This window comes from Sus scrofa, chromosome 3, assembly GCF_054392235.1.
Source record: "Sus scrofa isolate SSC_HxYL_T2T_F1_AM1 chromosome 3, Sscrofa_HxYL_maternal_Yorkshire_Landrace_v2.0, whole genome shotgun sequence".
In the NCBI taxonomy this organism is placed as follows: domain Eukaryota; kingdom Metazoa; phylum Chordata; class Mammalia; order Artiodactyla; family Suidae; genus Sus; species Sus scrofa.
Window position 1 is genome coordinate 83,755,125 of NC_139385.1, and position 19,080 is coordinate 83,774,204.

The 19,080-nt window shown below is 56.1% G+C and overlaps 2 protein-coding genes across 3 annotated transcripts in view; both read right to left on the bottom strand.

The window, feature by feature from the left end:
- Nucleotides 1-9,252, bottom strand: part of ATP6V1B1 (ATPase H+ transporting V1 subunit B1) — a 31,777-nt gene extending 22,525 nt beyond the window's left edge. Inside the window, exons 1-2 of the mRNA XM_021087392.2 lie at nucleotides 9,093-9,252; nucleotides 1,850-1,905 (exon numbers count right to left, since the gene is read on the bottom strand). Coding sequence (XP_020943051.2) covers nucleotides 1,850-1,905; nucleotides 9,093-9,210 — 174 coding nt within the window. The 5' untranslated portion in view covers nucleotides 9,211-9,252. The remainder of the gene's footprint in view (nucleotides 1-1,849; nucleotides 1,906-9,092) is intronic.
- A 1,981-nt stretch (nucleotides 9,253-11,233) lies between these two features.
- VAX2 (ventral anterior homeobox 2) overlaps nucleotides 11,234-19,080 on the bottom strand; it is a 29,099-nt gene continuing 21,252 nt past the window's right edge. Inside the window, exons 3-4 of one of the 2 annotated variants that reach the window (XM_085016114.1) lie at nucleotides 16,448-16,511; nucleotides 11,530-11,888 (exon numbers count right to left, since the gene is read on the bottom strand). In XM_085016114.1, the coding sequence (XP_084872240.1) occupies nucleotides 11,662-11,888; nucleotides 16,448-16,511 (291 nt within the window). In that variant the 3' untranslated portion in view covers nucleotides 11,530-11,661. Of the gene's footprint in view, nucleotides 11,889-16,447; nucleotides 16,512-19,080 lie in introns of both variants that reach the window. The other variant, XM_021087393.2, reaches the window with a different exon arrangement.

Sequence of the window (19,080 nt, forward strand, 5' to 3'; positions counted from 1 at the left end):
TTACAATCCTAAATAGAGGGTTCTCAAACCTCGGGGAACATCAGGTCACCTGAGGGCTGGGAGAACAGACACCCCTCCACCTGCCCGCAGAGTTTCGATTCTTTCAGTCTGGGGTAGAGGCCAAGAATTTGGGTTTTTGTTTTTTGGGTTTTTTTTTGCTTTCTTTTTTGGTTTTTTAAGGACACACCCATGCATGTGGTAATTCCCAGGCTGGGGGCAAATAGGAGCTACAGCTGCTGGCATAAGCCACAGCCACAGCCATAGCAATGCAGCATCCGAGCTGTGTCTGCAATGAGGCCAGGGATCAAACCCGCATCATCTTGGATCCTAGTCGAGTTCCTTACTGCTGAGCCACAGCAGGAACTCCAAGAATCTGTCTAACAGGATGCCAGGTGGTGCTGATGCTGCTGATCTAGGCTTGACAGGTGGCTAGTAGAAAGGGCGGGATGGATCTGGGATTAAAATTCACTACGTCTGAGTTGGATAGTCCAACTCCAGTGCTCATATGCAGAAATTCCCCGCCACTGATTTCCAAGGGCCTCCCTGACACTAATGCATCCAATGTGATGTCCATACCTTATGAGCTCGGAATCCGTTTTCCAGAAATGACTGGGTCTGATTTCTTTAATATAGTTGGCTCAGCTCTTGACAGATCCATACGCTGGCACTTATTCATTCATTTACTCACCCTTCCTTTGAACAAACTGAGCACCGTATGGGCTGGGTGTTCAGTTCAAGTGCAGTGTGGGGTTCAGGGAGCTTGGGATTAATAGACCCCATCACGTCAGAGAGGAGGGCACGGCATGTGGGGGAGGGGCAGGGAGAAGACACATGGCCAGGTGGTGACCAAATATCTTGATGGATGCTGCCAGGGAGACAGGACACAAAGCCAAGAGCAGAGACAGACTCACTGCCCAGGAGGCTGCGGGAGGCTTCCCGGAGAAGATGAGTTGGAAGAAGGGAATGAATGGGGAAAGGCAGTCGAGAAGGCAGCCGAGAAGGCAGCGTATGTGCAAAAGCCCGGAGACATAAATGGCAGCTCCACAGAGAAGCATCGCGGGTTCCTAAGTGGGGAGATGTGGAGAGGTAGGCAGGACCCATAGAGAACAAAGGGCCTGTAAGGTGAAGGCATGCGGAGCCCTAGAGTGGGGAGAGGAGGGGTCAGGGCTGCAGGTAGAGAGGTAGAGGATGGGGCCAAGGCCAACGCTGTGATGAGGGATTGCAGCTGTGGGTGAGAGATTGCTGACAGGACAGAACCACTGGCAGACTGGGGTCCAGGCAGGTTAGAGCCAGATTTCCAGTTTGGGGGTGGGCAGGGGTGGGCTGGGAGACAGGGTGGACCTAGTTAGTGAGGGGTGGGCAGCGATCTGGAGCCCTTTGTGCTTCAGGAATCCCCAACCCCGGGACTCAGAGTACAGCCCCGTGTCGTGTCTGGGGACACGAGGCAGCTCACATCCCGCCTCCTCAGCGAGGCCAGCTCATTTCCCACTCAAGCTGCCGGTTGCCAGGCTGAGATGGTCCAAAGTCCTCTGAAAACCTCAGCTCTGGGCAAAAGTTAGCGACACAGTGTTCATTCTACCAAGGAAGAGGCACAATAGCCGGATGCCCCAGTTCATCATTGGTGGCAGCAGGCCTCTTAAGGCGGGGGTGGGAGGGGGTTCTCTGAAAAGGCAGGAAGGGGAAACCTGGGGTGGCTAAGGAGGGTGAATGTTACGGGTGGATGACAACGGATTGAAAATGGGCTTGGCACAGGGAGGCCACTTAGGGGGAGGGCAATTTAGAAGAAATCCACGCAGGGGCTGGGAGGGCTGGGGTTTAGTCATGGGGCCTGGAGAGACAGAAGCCTTACCTTGACGTGGTCCAGCACCACCAGGGGCCCATTGACGCTGCACACGGTCCTGTAGGCTGAGGGAGGGGTGGGGTGGGTGAGGGTCTCACACCAGTACACACGTACACACACACACACACACACACACACACACACACACACACACACACACACACACAGAGGCATCCTCCGCCTTCTCTCCCTCTAAGCACCACCCCCATCCCCCTCCAGAGCCTGGGCCGTCAGGGTCATTAGCTGTGACAGGGCCAGCCACCATTGCTGTAAGGGTCATGCCCCTGCCCGCAGGGCCCCCGCTGCCTCGGACACCTGCAGGAGGCTGGGGGAGGGCCAGGGCAAGGGCAGAGGCCCCCGGAGTCCTCCCCTCCGCCCCCCCCCCCCCCCCCCCCCCCGCCAGCCACGCAGAGGCCTTTCTCATCCCTGAGGCCTCTTCCCCTCCGGCCTCAGCCCCCACTTCCCCACTCCCTCCTCCCCGGCCCACAACATTTTCCAAAAGCTGGAGATGCGATGAGGGCCGCCCTCCCTGCCCCTCACCTGGGCCACACTTCTCTCCATCACCCCACGCTGACTGGGCACTGTGTGTGCAGTGGGGTGTGTGTGGTGGGGTGCAGGCACCCGGGAGAAAAGCCAGCCAGGCCCTGCTCTGCCACCAGGCTGGGCTCCCTGGCCGCCTGTGGGGGAGGGGAGAGAGCAGTGCGACAAGAAAGCGGGAAGCAGATTGTCCCCGTCCTAGTGGCTGAAGGGACCCACAAATAGGGATGTGAGCTCAGTTCCCAGGGAGGGTTAGACCTCAGGAAATACTTGCCAGCCAGGGACTCCAGAGGAGAAGCATGGACATTCCGACAAGAAACCTACTTGGGTTCTGCCAGAGGCTAACTCAGCAGGTCCCTCCCTCACCCAAGACCCTGGGATGTGGTGGCCCTTCCCAGGGTCCTTGTGAAGAGACAATGGGGATGAAGGAAGCTAGCAGGGCAGGACAGTCAGGGCTGTCTGCAAGGTGTCACTCACAGGCTGGAAGGGCCTCCGATGGGTCCAACCTTCCTCTCAACAGGCCAGGAGAATGGGGCCCATGTGTGTGGAAAGCCGAGCAGGGGCTGGGGTGCCTTGTACTTCCCGACAGACCACGGGGGCTCCAGCCACCCACCCTCGTGCTTCTGGTCAGCCTGGTGCTAACACTCCCCCCACCCCCAACCTCCCATGGGAAGCGAACGAAATGCCCCAGCCTACACCCTCCATGGTCTAGGGCTGTGGTCAAGCCCTTCTTTTTGGCTGATCTAAGTTCCTTCCCCGGAGTCTTGGGTTAAGAAGACCAATTTGCATGGACGTTCGCCGGGGTCTTCTGAGCGGAAGGGCTGTTAGGAGAGCTTGAGAAAGCGAGGTTCTCCTTGGCCTTGGGCCCAGAGCCAAGGAACCCTCTCACCTTCCTGCCCTCAGACTACCAACCTGAGACTCCCTCATGTCTTTTTCCCATGGAGATGGGAGCCAGTATCCATCTTCATCTTAGCCAGACCCTGTCCCCATCCAGGCACCAGGAACCTGGTCCTGGAGGGGCTCTGTGCTGGGGTGACTGGATGATGTGCCAGCATTCCCACCACCCCCCCTCAGCCGCCCTGTGGATTTCCCATCAAGCTTTGATATCTACCATCTTTTTTTTTTTTTTTTTTCTTTTTAGAGCCACACCTGTGGCATATGGATGTTCCCAGGCTAAGGGTCGAATCGGAACAGTAGCTGCCAGCCTATACCACAGCTCATGGCAATGCCGGATCCTTAACCCACTGAGTGAGGCCAGGGATGGAACCCCCAGCCTCATGGTTACTAGACTGGTTCGTTAACTGCTGAGCCACCACGGGATCTCTGATATCAACCACTTTAAAACTATGCTGTCTGCCCTAGTCTGTGTCCAGCGGTGGTGATCACAGCCCAGCCTCCCACAAACCCAGCCCCACTGCCTTCTCTCTCCTCCTGAGCCCGGCTGTGTCTCCCCTCTCCTAGGCCCCACCCTCTCCCGCACCCCTCTGGCTACTCCTCGGCCTATTTTCAGGACCTTTGGATGCTGGGGCCTCCAGGCGCAGGCCTGGCTCTGGACATCTCACTCCTGCCCTCCCAGCTCTGCTTCCCCTCCCTCTCTTCCCATCCCATCTTCAAGCCCATGCATCGGAGGCCTTCTCATCCCTGGGCTAGGCAAATTAAACATGAAGCCTACGATTTAAAAGGGGATAAAGATGAAATAATTGCAAATGTCTATGAAGGAAAGAGCAGGGAGGCCCTGCCCAAGAAGGGCCATTTGAGCGGAAGCTCTAAGGTCAAGTGGAACCAGCCAGCCAGCCCCCAGAGAGCTGGACAAAGGGCCTCTGGCAGAGGTGAGGAGGCCTGGGGATTCAGAGAAAGAACTCGTGGCCTTCGGGGAACAGAAAGAAGGGCAGTGTGGCCGGCATGTGCAGACTTACTTCCCCTGCGTTGGAGGACACATCAGCTCCATGGCACGTGAGGGCAGGGTGTCTGAGGAGCTCACTGCTGAATCCCTCCTCTCGAAAGAGTGTGAGTACAGGATGGCTGCTCCGTAAATATGTGTCAGAAGGGTCACCTGTTCCCCCAAGCTCATTCCTGTATTTCCATGTCAGGACAGATGTCCCCTGCTCCCCCTGCCACACATACGCCTTCCCAGCCCCAAACCAAATGAGGGTTTGCTCTCCTGCCACTCCTGCGAAGACAGAATGGAAGGCCCGAGAAAGGGGATGCACTGGGCTAAGAGAGTGGTAGGCTCAGGGAGACCCCAGCCTCAAAGGGTTAAGGCAGAGGCTGGAGTATCGCCCTCTCCACCAAGAAGAAAAATCACTCATGCGCCCTTCCTGCCCATATGGCATTTTGAGCAAAGCCTCTGGATGACAAGGACCGTGTCAGGCAGAGCAGGTGAGGCCGGCAGTGGAGGATGGAGGACCGCCAGAGCAGGGGGGAGGACCCCAGCTAAGAGACCTTGCTTTTCAAAGAGCCCCCAGAAGAGCTGGCAAACTTCCTGGCCCTATAGAGAAAATGCCAGACCAGCCAGCTGGCTGAGGTGGCAGAACACGAAGAGTGGGTGGGCTGTGTAGGGAGGGAGAGGGGAGGGGGCCCAGGGAACCCCTTCCAGTTTCACCTGGGGAGGAAAGTCTCTCAGTTCCTCCCTTTGTTCACTGCTGGCTTCCCCATGTCACAGCTTCTGCCTCTGTTGACCCTGATGGCCAGCAACTCTACCTTGGGTGGGGGGCGCCTGCAGGGGAGGAGGAGGAGGCTTGTTATGGGCACAAAGAGGGGAGCATCTGGATGCAGGTGGCCCTTTGGGGGGAGCCTAGGGTCCGAGTGCTTGCTTACAGCAGAGCTGGGTCTTTGAGCTGCCAGTTTCTCAAGTCTATGCAGCATGAGGTCTCTAAGACCCCCTCTCATCACGCCAGCCTCATCCATAAGCCACCTTCCCAGGCTTCTGGAAGGCACAGTCCTTGGTTCTAACAGCTGGATGAAAACATCACCCCATAGCTTGAACCTTTTATTGCAGATAATCCACTTATGTGGCCATTTCGGTTCAGCATTTGGCTATTAGCATCCTAGCTCACTGGGTCCTTTCCCCTCTGAAGGCTCACAGCTTATACCCCAGAGGGTATCCTGTTTTCCAGCTTATCAGTTAATAAGACAGACAGTGTCTCTCCCCTCAGGCTGAAGTGTCTCATCTGTCCGACCGGATGGTATCTTTTCTTAGAGGTTGTCCGATTTGGACACAGCCAACAAAAGTGTCCTTTTTTTTCTTTCTCTTTTTAGGGTGGCATCTGCCACTTTTGTAAGTTCCAGGTTAGGGCTTGAATCAGAGCTACAGCTGCCTGCCTACACCACAGCCACAGCAACACAGGATCTGAGTCGCATCTGTGACCTACACCACAGCTCACGGCAACGACCTATCCTTAACCCACAGAGTGAGGCCAGGAATTGAAGCCAGATCCTCAGGGATCCTAGTTGGATTTATTACCGCTGAGCCAAGATGGCAACTCCACAAAGGTATCCTTGACTGGAAGCCAGGCTTTTTGTCTGTACCCACCTCCAACTCTGTGTCCATTGTATGGAGTGGCAAACTGAGGCCCAGGAGGTCAGCTGATTCCTCCTGGAGCCCAGCACAAATCAGGACACTCTCCCGTGGCCCTCAAGGCTTACTGCTGGCCCTGCCCCAGCCCCGAGGCACGCCCCTGACCCTGGAGGTAGGGCTGGAGGCAGGGGCTGAACCAGAAGACCCCCGAGGGGCACAGGCCTCCGGAGACTTTGCAGACACTCCCTCCAGCTGCTCCGCCCGCCCCCTCTCCATTGTCCTCGCTGACACTGGGGGTTGCTCCCCGGGCTGCGGGCGGCGGAGCCCCTCCCCGCCCCCACCTCTCCACCGCCGTCCGCGTCAAAGGCTCAGCGGGGCTCCGCTAATTAGGGCCGGCCCCGCCACACCTGCAGCGTCCTGGGAGGGGCCTGAGGCGGGCGCCCATGCGTGAGGCCAGGGTGGGGGCAAGCCCGGGCCAGCAGGTCCTGCACCTCCTCCCTGATCCCCGCCGGAGGGATTAGGGGAGGGAGGGCAGAGGGGTCTTAGCATCAGCCCGAGACCCTGACGGGCCGATCGCTCCTCCGCTCTGCTATCTTCTGCCCCGTGCAGCTCCGGGCCACCTCCGTGGGGAACCGCTCCAGCTCCGAGGAGGGCAAAGGCGCACCTTCCTTCCCAGGGCGGGGACTGCTGGGGTATCCACCCCACCTTACTTTCTGGCCCATCCCCTCCCTCAGCCGCCGCAGAGAAATCACCTCCGGAGGTTTAGTCTGCCTCCTCCTCCAGGAAGTCTTCTCAGCCACGGCCAAGAGATTGCTGGGGCGGGGAGCCCAGCTGCCCCTTCCCCTGGCCCTCTGGTGCTCCAGCTTTCCTCCTAGGCCCTTTCTGCCGCTAAGCCACGTTCTCCTGCTTGGAAGTGCTTAGAGTCCAGGGCCGAGAGGCTAGAGAGGGCCGCAGGAGTCTGAACCCCTAGGGAGAGACCCCAAAGGCCCCTGAGCAGGAAAGAAGGAACTGGAGAGGAGTTCCCGTCGTGGCGCAGTGGTTAACGAATCCGACTAGGAACCATGAGGTTGCGGGTTCGGTCCCTGCCCTTGCTCAGTGGGTTAACGATTCGGCGTTGCCGTGAGCTGTGGTGTAGGTTGCAGACGTGGCTCGGATCCCGCGTTGCTGTGCTCTGGCGTAGGCCGGTGGCTACAGCTCCGATTGGAGCCCTAGCCTGGGAACCTCCATATGCCGCGGGAGCGGCCCAAGAAATAGCAACAACAACAACAACAAAAAGACAAAAGACAAAAAAAAAAAAAGAAGGAACTGGAGCAAGCGGCAGGTGCACGGCCCACTCAGGAAACCAGCCTCTCTCGGTGGGGGTGGGGGTGTCTGCCTGCACAGGCCCCTGGGGGGGACCCTGTAAAGACTTTGGTGTGCAGCAAAAGCACAGGCAGTGGCCTTTGTCATCGCAATAACATCTTGAATGCAGGCCTGGAGCGAGGGGCTCGCCCTGCCCTGACCCGTGTCTCTGGGTTGGCTGTGGGGTGTGAACACCATCGCCTGGGTGGGGGCTGCATGGTGTGTGTGGAGGGGCACTGCTGTTCCGGGCAAGCGCCCGGGTCAAACCTCCTGGCTGTTTCTCCTTGTGCCAGGGCTGGTTGACTATAAATAAGAGGCTGGCTGGGAGGGAACTGGTGGGAGGGGATCCTGGAGTAAGGTTGCACCCTGGGAGGGCACATTCCACGGAGAAGGAAAGCCGAGCTGGAAGATCCAGACCTCAGACCCCACCCCCCACTCAGCACCCAGGTGGCTCTCATTTTGCACAGTGGGGGGTGGGGTGGGGGTGGCCGCCACAGGGCCTGGACAAAGGGCAGCCACCTCCTACTCAGGACTCCAGGTCCCGGTTCTGGACCCGAGAGGGGCCCAGTCACCCTAGCTGGGCCCTGGTGACCCCAGCTTTGCCCTAGGGGAGAGTCTGTGTCTTCATCCTCAGATGGCCACAGGGCAGGGCCCACGGGGCCTCCACTCCTTGTGAAATTGCCCCCCCCCCCCCCCCCGCCTCAGTTTCTCCCCTCAGGGCCTGCCTGGGGCCTCAGGTGGTGCCCCCACCCCTGAGGGCTGCTCCCACGCACCCTGTGCCTGCCCATTCTGCTCTTTGTGGCATGGGCCCCACTGCAGACCCAGCCCTCAACTGCGTCTCCCCCTGCAGAGGGAAGGGTGGCAGTGCTAGGCCAGCTTCTCCCCACACACACCCTGTTAGGAGGCTCTGGCTCAGCTTAGCTGGTGCTGGCGTGGCCGGTTTACTCCAGTGAGCTGGGCTGTGTGAGAATGTGAGAATTCGCCCCACCAGGGAATGTGACCTTGGACAAGGAAAGATGGCAGAAGCAGGGTGCTTGCTTTGGTCCTGGGGCTTTACTGGGTTCTCTGCCCCAGACACCTGGACTTGGCCCACCCCTGCAGGACATGCACTGGAGCCACCCCTGAGCTCCCCTGGAGCCCACAAGTGTCCACACCAGCACTCTTGGCCCCCATCCCCCCTACACCCGGATGCCAGGCATGTGCCGACCTCCTAGCTGCTCACACCCAGACCTGTGACATCACCTCATCACACTCATCCGGAGTGTACAAGCGGGTGCACACACACCATCACACATTTCCTTTCTGATCACACACACACACACTCAAGCTGTCACACACTCAAGGGAAGGTGGGAGTGCATGCCCACCCAGGTACACGCCTTCCGGGTTCATACCAGCACCGTCCCCCACAACGCTCCCGTGAAATGACATGACACACACAGTGTCAGGTAGTTCCCACCCTGGGAGTGCACACGCACTCTGCACTGCCACACTCATCCCTTAGAGTCACTTGATTATACAGTTTCTCCTGCTGAGCATTGTGGTGTACACATGCGCACCACCTCAACACACACATTCATGCAGAGGTCTACACACACACACACACACACACACTTGGGAGCTGTCTATGGACTTGGGGTCTCAGGGCAGGATCCCCAGCAACAAGGTTTCTAGAGCTACTCCCCTGCCCTTTCCTCTGGGGTACCCTGGGTTGGGGATCCCCATCCCTCCACTTGCATCCCTCTGAGGGGCCCAAAGCCCCCTATGTCTCCCTAAACCTCGGGTCCTCCTCTTTCCCTGAGGTGAAGAGACTTGGTCCCCAGGCCACCCGACCTGACCCGCTGGGGACCATACTCACTGACACGGGGGTGGGTGATGTAGTTTCGGGTGACCGCCTGCACGTGCTCTCGGGCGGTGCCCAGGTGGGAGCCACTGCTGGGGAGCCCCCCGGGCCTACTGTCTACCTTCATGGCCATGGCGAGGTGGCTGAGCCGAGTGCCAGCGCCTCCAACCCTTCTGCCAAGCTGGAGCTGGAGAGAGCCGGCTAGCCTCCCCCTGTAGCCACCCCTCCCTTCCGCCCTCCTCTCCTCCCCTGGGGTTGACTGTAAACACGGAAACCTGGTGCTGGGGCTGGAGCGCTTCCAGGTCTGGGAGGTGCCCTAGGCCCTAGGCCACAGGATGGGGTGATGGGGGAGGGGCAGGGGGTAAGGCAGGCTTCTCTGACCTCTGTCCTCCGCTGTTCTCTGCCCCTGCAACACCTCCCCCCCCCGCCCCCCTGCAGCCTGTGTGAACTCAGTTCCTCCCTCTGGAACCTCAGGTGCTCCTTCAGCTCCCTCCCAGGCCTTGTTTCTGGCAGGCTGCCATCTCCCCAGGACGTCTCACTGCCCCTCCCAACCTATCTTGGCCCTGCACCCCTTAGCCTGACTATACGTGGGTATCTCCTCCCCCGCACAATTCCACCATCATCATTTTTTTTTGAACATCTATTGAAGTTCATTCTTGGGCCAGCTTCAGTGCCACCTCCTACACGAGGCCTCCCCTGGATCCTCTGGCACTCTGGATGCACCATACATCTGACCTCTGTCCTATGTCATTCCTACCATTTGGCTGTGAGCCCCCACGAGCACGGTCTAGGTTGCTCCATCAGACATGGGTCTCCTTAAGCCTTTTGGTCTCATAATATTGAGGACTCCCTGAAACCAGGGCAGGTGTCTCATCTCTCTCTGTCTACAGGACCCCATCTTACCTTGTATTTCACCTCCAAGGTCCCAGGCAGGAGGTCTGCCCTGACATTTTCAGCCCAAGGCAGAAAGTACAGATGGAGAATCTGCCTTCATGCTGGGTGGCTACAGAAGTTGTCCCCTGGGCAGTGGAGTGTGGCACAGGTTTGCCAGGCACTGGGGGTGGGGGAGAGGTGCCTGCTCTGGTGACCGCCATGTCTCCTCCCGGACCCAGAATTTCCCAGCTTCTCTAAGCACTTCCCCAAACTATACCCCTGCACCGAGGAGGGAAGGGGAAGCGCAGCGGTCTGGGGTTCCCTGTCTCCCAGCACCCACTCTGGGTGACTCAGAACAGCCAATTCAATACCCAGTACATTTTGCAGAGCAGACTGGAACCAACTGTGCCTGCCTTCTTCTCCCCACAGAGTCACAATCTCACCCTGCATCCTCCAACCTGAGAACCCAATTCAGGTTCCTGGTTCCTCTTACAATTTCTAGTCTTTCAAAGTAGTGTACTGGAGTGGGGGCCAGTGTGACAATGAAGGGCAGCTTGGGTGAGATCTTTGTGGTGATCCACAGTTCTGTATCTTGTTTGTGGTGCTGGTTCCATGAATCTTAACACAGGTGATAAAGTGACATGCAACCACACACGCTCGCACACACACACATTCACTCACAGTATCAATGTCAATATCCCGGTTTTGAGATTATACTGTAGTTATGGAAGATGCAACCACTGGGGGGAACTGGGTGAAGGGTAAACAAATTTCTCTGGACTCTCTTAGCAACTCCCTATAAATCCACAATTATTGCAAAATAAAAAGTTAAATGAAAGCGCCTTATTTGAAACGGAGGAAAAAAAATGTTTAAAGTGCTTCAAGTGGGGAGGTTTGTGAGGGGTGGGTGCTCTAAAGCGTGGGGGTGGGTGGGGTCTGGCCTGGGAGGGACTCTCTCTCCCCGGTCCTCTGGACCCCTGTCTCACTTTCTCCAAGGTCTTGGTCTTCCCCTTGGAATACACGTTTGAAAGAGGAGCTGGTAAAGGGCAATGCTTACATATGAAAGCACCAATGGTGCCACCTTGGGCCTTGTAACACCCTGGTGGGAGCGCTGATTGGCAGCGGACATCAAGTGGGTACCCCATCCCCCCAGCTGTGAACTTGGCTGCATTTCCGCCTCTCCCATCAGAGGTCCCCCTGACCACAGCCCGCTTTCCTTGGTAGCGGAGAGCAGGAGAGGGGATTGAGGGCCAGTCGTGGTGCGGGGGCAACTCCGTTTCCCTTCTTGTCATTGTTTTCCTTTTATTTCAGTGAGAGGCACACGCGCGCGCACACTGCACTCACGCACACAAGCTGCGGGACGAACGCCGTCCCTCGGAGAGTCTCTGAGCTGGGGGGAGGTGGGGCCGGGAGTGTGGCTGCCCTGCCTGTTCTCCGGGCCCGGGAGGCAGGGGTGATGCTGTGCTCGGGGACTCAGTGTCACACAGGGGTGGAGGCCTAGGCGTTAGCCTTCTTGCCGCCGCCGCCGGGGCTACCGACTCTCCGATCCAGCCGGCTGTAGGGCTCGAAGGCCGAGGAGCCCAGTTCGTAGACGGCAGGCAGGTCCAGGAGCGGGGCCGAGGAAAAGCAGAGGGCCGGCGGGGGGGGCGGCAGCGGAGGCGACGCCGAGGCCGAGGTCAGCGGGTTGAGGTGCGGGGAGGAGTTCCTGGGGTCACCCAAGGAGGTGCCCCTGTGGCCGGCAGGCAGGCCCGGGGGGCCGGGGGTCAGCGCCAGGAGGCTGGGGGCCCTGGGCACGGACAGCAGCCGGCCCTGCTCCAGCAGCCGCAGGATGTTGGAGGTGGCGAAGGCCTTGGAGGCGGAGGAGGACGCCCGCTTCTCCAGGTCTCTGCTCTGGTCTTTCTTCTGCTTGGTGCGGCGGTTCTGGAACCAGACCTTCACCTTGGGGCGGGAGCGTGGAGAGGGGTGTCAGCCAGGGAGACGGGACAGGCAAAGCAAAGTGGGGGCAGGTGGGGGAGAGAAAAGGAAGGACAGGCGGGCGGCGGGGTGGGGAGCAGGAAGAGACGAAGAAGAGAGAGCAATCAGACCGTCATTGTGATCTTCAAATCGGCCCGCTGAGGGGGAGCCTGAGAGGAGACCCTCGCCCCTAAATCATAGGCACCCCTCCACTGCTGAGCTGACACTAGGACAGAGGGATAGATTGGCAGTTGGAGGGTGGGGGCCAGAGGGCCCACACCCCCTCCACTCTTAGCACCTCCACCCTTCATGTGTCCTGCCCGAGCTGCCTCTGGAGGGAGTCACTAGCCCAGTCTGGCCCTGCCCCATTTGAATCTCTCAGCAGCCCCTCCTACCCCGTCACCCATCGAGGCTGTGCTTCTCAACATGATAGCAAGTGTAAGAGGATTTGCAAGGACGCCGAGGGAGTCTTCAAAGGCTGGAAACCACGGGATGCCAAGTACCCCACATCCTAAATGGAGCCACCAACCAAAGGGTGGTGACTGTTTTTTATTCCTTTTAAGGTCTGCGCCAGAGGCATATGGAGATTCCCAGGCTAGGGGTCGAATCAGAGCTACAGCTGCCAGCCCAGACCTCAGCCACAGCAACGAGGGATCCGAGCCTCATCTGGGACCCACACCACAGCTCACAGCAACACCAGACGCTTTAACCCACTGAGTGAGGCCAGGGATTATATCCACATCCTCATGGGTACTAGTTGGGTTCTTAACCCGTTGAGCCACAACAGGAACTCCTGAGACCTATTTTATTTTAATTTATTTTATTTTATTTCTAGGGGTAGAGATCTTTTTTTAAGGCCAATGAAAGGAGAAGAATTTGCCCTCTGCACCTGACACCCAGCATGCCAACCCCGTAGAAGGAAAGGCAGGCTGGGAGGAAGGAAGCCCAGGAGTCAGTTCTTCGGGTCCCCTGATGGTGATGGGGTTTTCTCCCCTCTCTGGGAAGGACAGGGTGCTCCCCCATGAGTAGGCAATTTAAGGGTGCTGAATCCCTTGCAGGGAAGGAGAGACTGACATTTGCTCCCCAGCTGAAGAACTTGTCGATCACTGTGGCAGCCAGACCTGTATCCCTAGGAGCACAGAGGCTGGCCCTGCTTCCAGGTTGGAGGTCTGGGGAAGCTGCCAGCAGGATGAGCAGGAACCATCAAGTGAAGGGCCAGGAAGGAAAAGGAAGAGGAGACCTGTGGGTTCCCTCCAGCCTCAGAGCACATAAGAGAAGCCCCGTGGCTCCCAGGGAAGCAGAGGTGAGGAGGAGGCGGCAGAGGCCAGAAGCTTGCCTGGATGGGGACGAGGGAAAAGCTAAGGCAGCCTGGAGCAATGCCTAGCAGGCCACCTGGAGGCACCATCCCTCCAGCAAAGGCCTCCAGCCAGGAGGCTCCAAATGCCAGAGGGTGCTACCCTCCCTGCCCTCCGACCCTGGGGGAGGTCGCTGGCGGGGGGGGGGGGGGGGGGGGGGGGGGGGGAAGCAGGTGGTGATAGAGGCTATGAGGGGAGGGGCTTTTGCCATGTAGGTCTCTGCAGCAGTGAGTCAGTCCTGTTCTGAGTGGGGGAAGAGAACAAAAGATTTGAAACAGGTATGAGCTTGGTATTTTGTGAGGGATTGGATTAAGTTTCAATAACCGCAAGGGGCCTGGGGTTAACGGGATCTGCTTGAGGTGGGTTGCTTCATTCGTTCACACACTCATTGCATTCCACAGACAGGTATCGAGTGCCTACTATGTGCCAGGGGTTGTTCTAGGCTGGGAGAACCAGCAGTGCGCAAAGCAGAGCAAACCCTTGCCCTGCGGAGTGGACAGCATAGAGGGAGAGACAGGGGAAACGACAAATAAAAACAAAGAGGCGTGGCTGTCGATGACTCTAAGTGCTTTGAGCAGTGTCTAATGATTTGGGGTGAGGAGCCACTATTTAAAATTTCCATTCTATTGTGGGTCAATACTTTAACAAAATACAGTTAAAATGATTTAGAAAAATCCCTATAGCATTTCTAAACACTCTCCATTTCTGTGACTTAACTTGTCACACATGCATAACTGTGGGTTGGTATCAGCCCAAGGACCGCACTTTGGGGACACTGCTTTAGAGAAAGGGGGCACAATAATTAGGGGAGAGGCAGGGAGGTGACTATCTTATTACTGGGGTGACAAACACAGCTCTCTGAAGAGGTGACATTTGAAGGTGATATCAATAAGGCATGGTCAAGGAAGAATTGACTAAATCTAAGAGTTCTCTTGTGATGCAGTGGGTTAAAGATCCGGGCTTGTCTCTGCTGTGGTGTGGGTTCGATCCTTGGCCCAGGAACTTCCACATGCTGTGGGCGTGGCTGAAAAAAAAATTAGTTTGACCAAGTCTGGCCGAGGGAAGTGAATTGTTGTCACTCTGGAATTTGATTGCTCCAGGAAGTGGTCCCACCAGATCCTTGGGGACCATGGCTCTGGGTGTTGCTGTAATCCTTTCCCCTGCTGGAAGCCTCCTGGCTTCTTGGCCAGGCTAGCGCCTACCAGCTTAGGACCTCAGACCAGATGCCACCCCTGAGAACCCTGAGTCTCTGTTTCTCATCTTTAAAATAAGGACAAAACTACCTGGGCTGTAGCAGGGATCAAATAAGGGAATCCCTGTAGAGGGCATGGCCTGGCCCACACTCGGGGGTGGGGAGGGGGTTGTTATTGTTCCCTTACTCTGTTCCTACCTCTGAACAAGAGGGAGAGGACAGACCCCGAAGTCATGGCTCTTTTGCTCAGGAAACTGACTATAGTGGGAGAGTGGCACCAACATGCTCCCAGCAAAGGAGGGCAATTGGGTACAAAGGGAGTGGCAGTCACAGGGCTGCGAACAATGAGGAGGGAAGCGTCCCCAGGTGCTCTCCTACCTGTCCAGTCCTGCAGCGGCTCTGGGTGTCACCAGGAGAGGTGGGCCTGCCTAGAAAAACACTTGGTACATAGCGGGCATTCCATAATATTTTTGAACAAAAGTATGGGTGAATATACTGGGAATTCCACAAAATTCTAGCCATCTAATCTTGGGGAAATTAATTACCCTCTCTGAGGCTCAAGCTTTCTGATATGGGGATCATAGTACCTATAAAGTCATCTTTTTCTATCTTTTTTTGTCTTTTTAGGCTGCACCTGTGGCACATGGAGTTTCCCGGGCTAGGGGTCTAATTGGAGCTACAGCCACCTGCCTACACCACAGCCATAGCAACATTAGATCCGAGCCGTGTCTGTAACCTACACCACAGCTCATGGCAACGATCCCAGCAAGGTGGGGATGGAACCCACACCTCATGGCTCCTAGTCAGATTCATTTCCACTGCGTCACGACAGGAACTCCCTTTTTATTTTTTAATTAAAAAAAAAATTTTTTTTTGGCAGCCCCTGTGGCATCCGGAAGTTCCTGGGCCAAAGCAGCAGCCGCTGCAGTGACACCACCAGATACTTAACCCACAAGGGAACTCCCTATCTTTTTATAAAAATTAGATGAGCTAATGAATGTGCCTGTTTCACATGTTGAGCTTGAAATTTAATGTCTGTGTGTCTCCGTTTCCTTCTCTTTAAAGTAAAAATTCTAAAGAGCCATTCTGATATACTGAAAAGCATACGGGGTCTTTGTCCCTGGTTCTGGGCACAGAGCTTTTTGTTATCCATAATCAGCCCCTTTTGAGCACACCTGAGTTTGTGCTCATGAGAGGCCTCAGGGTGGACCCCTAGTTTCAGGATGGGGGTTGGTCCCAGAAAGACCAGACCTGTGATTAGAGGGTGGAATTTTCAGCACCACCCCCTGACCTCCTGGGAGAGAGCGGAAGGGGCCTGGAGACTGGGTTAGAGAGACCCTTGAACAATGGGATTCAGAGAGCTTCTGGGTTGGTGAACTCAAGGAAGGGCTGAGAGAGTGATGCACCCAAAAAGGGTGTGGAGGCTCCAGGAACTCTCCCCACTATACCTTCCTCTGCGCCTCTCTTCCATCTGCCTATTTCTTTCTTCATTTCTTTTTTTTTTTTTCTTTTTTGTATTTTCTAGGGCCGCACCCCACGGCATATGGAGGTTCCCAGGCTAGGGGTCTAATCGGAGCTGTAGCTGCCGGCCTACACCACAGCCACAGCAACTCGGGATCTGAGCCACATCTATGACCTATACCACAGCTCACGGCAACGCCAGATCCCTAACCCACTGAGCAAGGACAGGGATCGAACCCACAACCTCATTGTTCCTAGTTGGATTTGTTAACCACTGAGCCATGATGGGAATGCCTTAATTTCTTAATTTCTTTCTTTCTTCCCTTTTAGGGCCGCACCTGCAACATATGGAAGTTCCCGGGCTAGGGGTTGAATCAGAGCTGCAGCTGCTGGCCTACACCACAGCTACAGCAACGTGGGATCCAAGCCACGTCTGCAACTTACACCACAGTATGCAGCAATGCTGGATCCTTAACCCACTGGGTGAGGCCAGGGATTGAACCCACATCCCCATGGATACTAGTCAGGTTCATTACCGCTGAGCCACAGGGGGAATTCCATCCATCCGCCTATTTCTGAGTTGCATCCTTTATAATAAATCTGTAAAAGTGAAGACAGTGTAAGGTGTTTTCCTGAGTTCTGTGTCATTCTAGCAAATTATCAAACCTAAGGAGGCGGATGTAGGAACCCCTCCCATTTATATTTGGTCCGCACTACAGCGGCCTCTGGGACTTGCTACTGGCATCTGACATGGGACTGTCCTGTGAGGCTGTGTCCTCAACTCGTAGTGTTTGTGTTAACTCCAGGAGTTAGTGTCAGAATTGAGTGGAATTGAACAGAATTGTTGGGCATGCAGTTGGAACTGGGGAATTGGTTGCTGTCAGTGTGGGAAAACGCCACGTGTGTAGGGTCACGAGTGGTGTCAGAAGAAAATCCTCATGCAAATCCCACAAGGTTGTGGTGAGGACGGAACCAGTTAGAACATGTTAAGCACTTAGTGCCTGCTGCACAGGAAGCTCTCGGTGAGTGTCAGCTATTCCGTATATTTTCTGCAAAGCCCCCAGCGGTGGGCAGAGAGGAAGGAGGGCGGGAATGATCAACTGAGGGCTCACTAGGTGCCCAGCTGTGAGCCGGGGTCCCCGAGGAGGCCTTCAGTGCCCTCTCGTCCTTGGGAAGGAGAGACTGGTTGGCACCGCCACACACATACACACCATACACATCACACCACACCACACAGACATACACTTATCACACGGGCGCTACCCCACACCCACACCACACCATATACACACACCACACAACAAGCACACATGCTATACCACACACATCACACCACACAGACATACACATACCACACATGCACTACCCCATGCCCACACCACATCATATACACACACCATCCCACAGACACACACACTCCACCACACACACACACCTTACACACCATACCCATACAACACACCACACACCACACCATACCCACCACACCACACAGACATACACATACCACACATGCACTACCCCACACCCACACCACATCATATGCACACACTATACCCCCCCACACACCACACCACACACACATCACACCACACCATACACACACACCATACCATACACACACACACACACACACACACACACACATATACTACACCACACATACACACCTTACACACCACGCCCATACACTAAACACCACATAACATACCACACCACACCCATCACATCACACACTTTACAGGTCAAGCCACGTGGGAAAGGTCTTGGACTGAGGTCATGAAGACTTAGGGAAAAAAACAAAGAAGACTTGGAGATGACCTCCTGGAAGAAGAGGGGCTTGGCCTTGACCTTCAAAGGTAGAAAAATGTAGCCTGTACTGGAGGCAGGACAGGGGAGGGATGAGGCCTGAGAAGGAGCTGGGAGCCAGGGCATCTGAGATTGAAAAAAGATTGTCCAGGAAGAGTTTGGGGGCGAAACTAGGGGAGTGAGACGGAGGGAAATCAGGATGGGGGTGGGGGGGTGGGGGAGGCAGGTGTTGAAGGGTGACTCTGTGCCTAGACCTCAGGGTTTGAGGGTGTCTCCCTGACTCCTCCAGGAGCTTTGGTCTGGCCTGGCCACTGCAGGCCCCCTGAACAGAGCCCCACTTTCCAGCCCCACTGAGCTCAGCTGGAGGGAGGGCCCAGCCACCCCAGGCCATCTGCTGGGTTGTTTGGGGTGCTACAGGGGCAGCTGGAGGAAGACAGTCCAGGTGGAGCTGACCCAAGCCTGCAGGACAGCAGCTGCTCCCAGCAGGCCTCGCGGTCCTGACCTCAGGCAGGGGTGGCAGGCGGAGAGCTCCTCCCATCCTCCCACAGCCTTTCCCAGGAAGCACCTCCCTACCCCCCCCCCCCAGTCTATCGGTTTCCCTACTCCTCTCCTTCCTCTCCTCTTCCCTCTCTGCTCCTGGTTTGGCCCTTTCAATACATTTATTTATTTATTTTTGTCTTTTCAGGGCTGCACCCTCAGCATATGGAAGTTCCCAGGCCAGGGGTTGAATCAAACCTACACCACAGCCATAGCAACACGGGATCTGAGCTGCATCTGTGACCTACACCATGGCTCATGGCAACGCCAGATCCTTCACCCACTGAGCGAGGCCAGGGATGGAACCTGCGTCCTCATGGATGCTAGTCAGGTTTGTTAACCACTGGGCCATGATGGGAACTCCTCTATGCATTTATTGACCAACGTCCCTCACCAAGAGTCCCTGAGGCTTTCTTTGACAAGCTCCAAAGTGGTTGCCCTGTTTACAGACAGCATAGACATGCTGGACGGCTTGTCCGAATCCTAGCTCTGGAACTTATTCATTGGTGACCTTGGGCACAACCTCTCCTCATCTGTAAAATGGGATAATACTGGTAGCTGCATCATAAGGTTGTTGACAAGGATTAGTGAACTAAACTAACATATGCAAAGCATTTAGAACAGTGCCTTGTCACCGTAGGTACTGGGTAAGTATCATCATCATCATTATCATCATTATTATTTTTAAATTGTGACTTTTTTTTAGGACTGCACTCACGGCATGTGGAGGTTCCCAGCCTAGGGGTCCAATTGGAGCTGTAGCCGCTGGCCTACACCACAGCCACAGCAACTCGGGATCCGAGCTGTGTCTGCAACCTACACC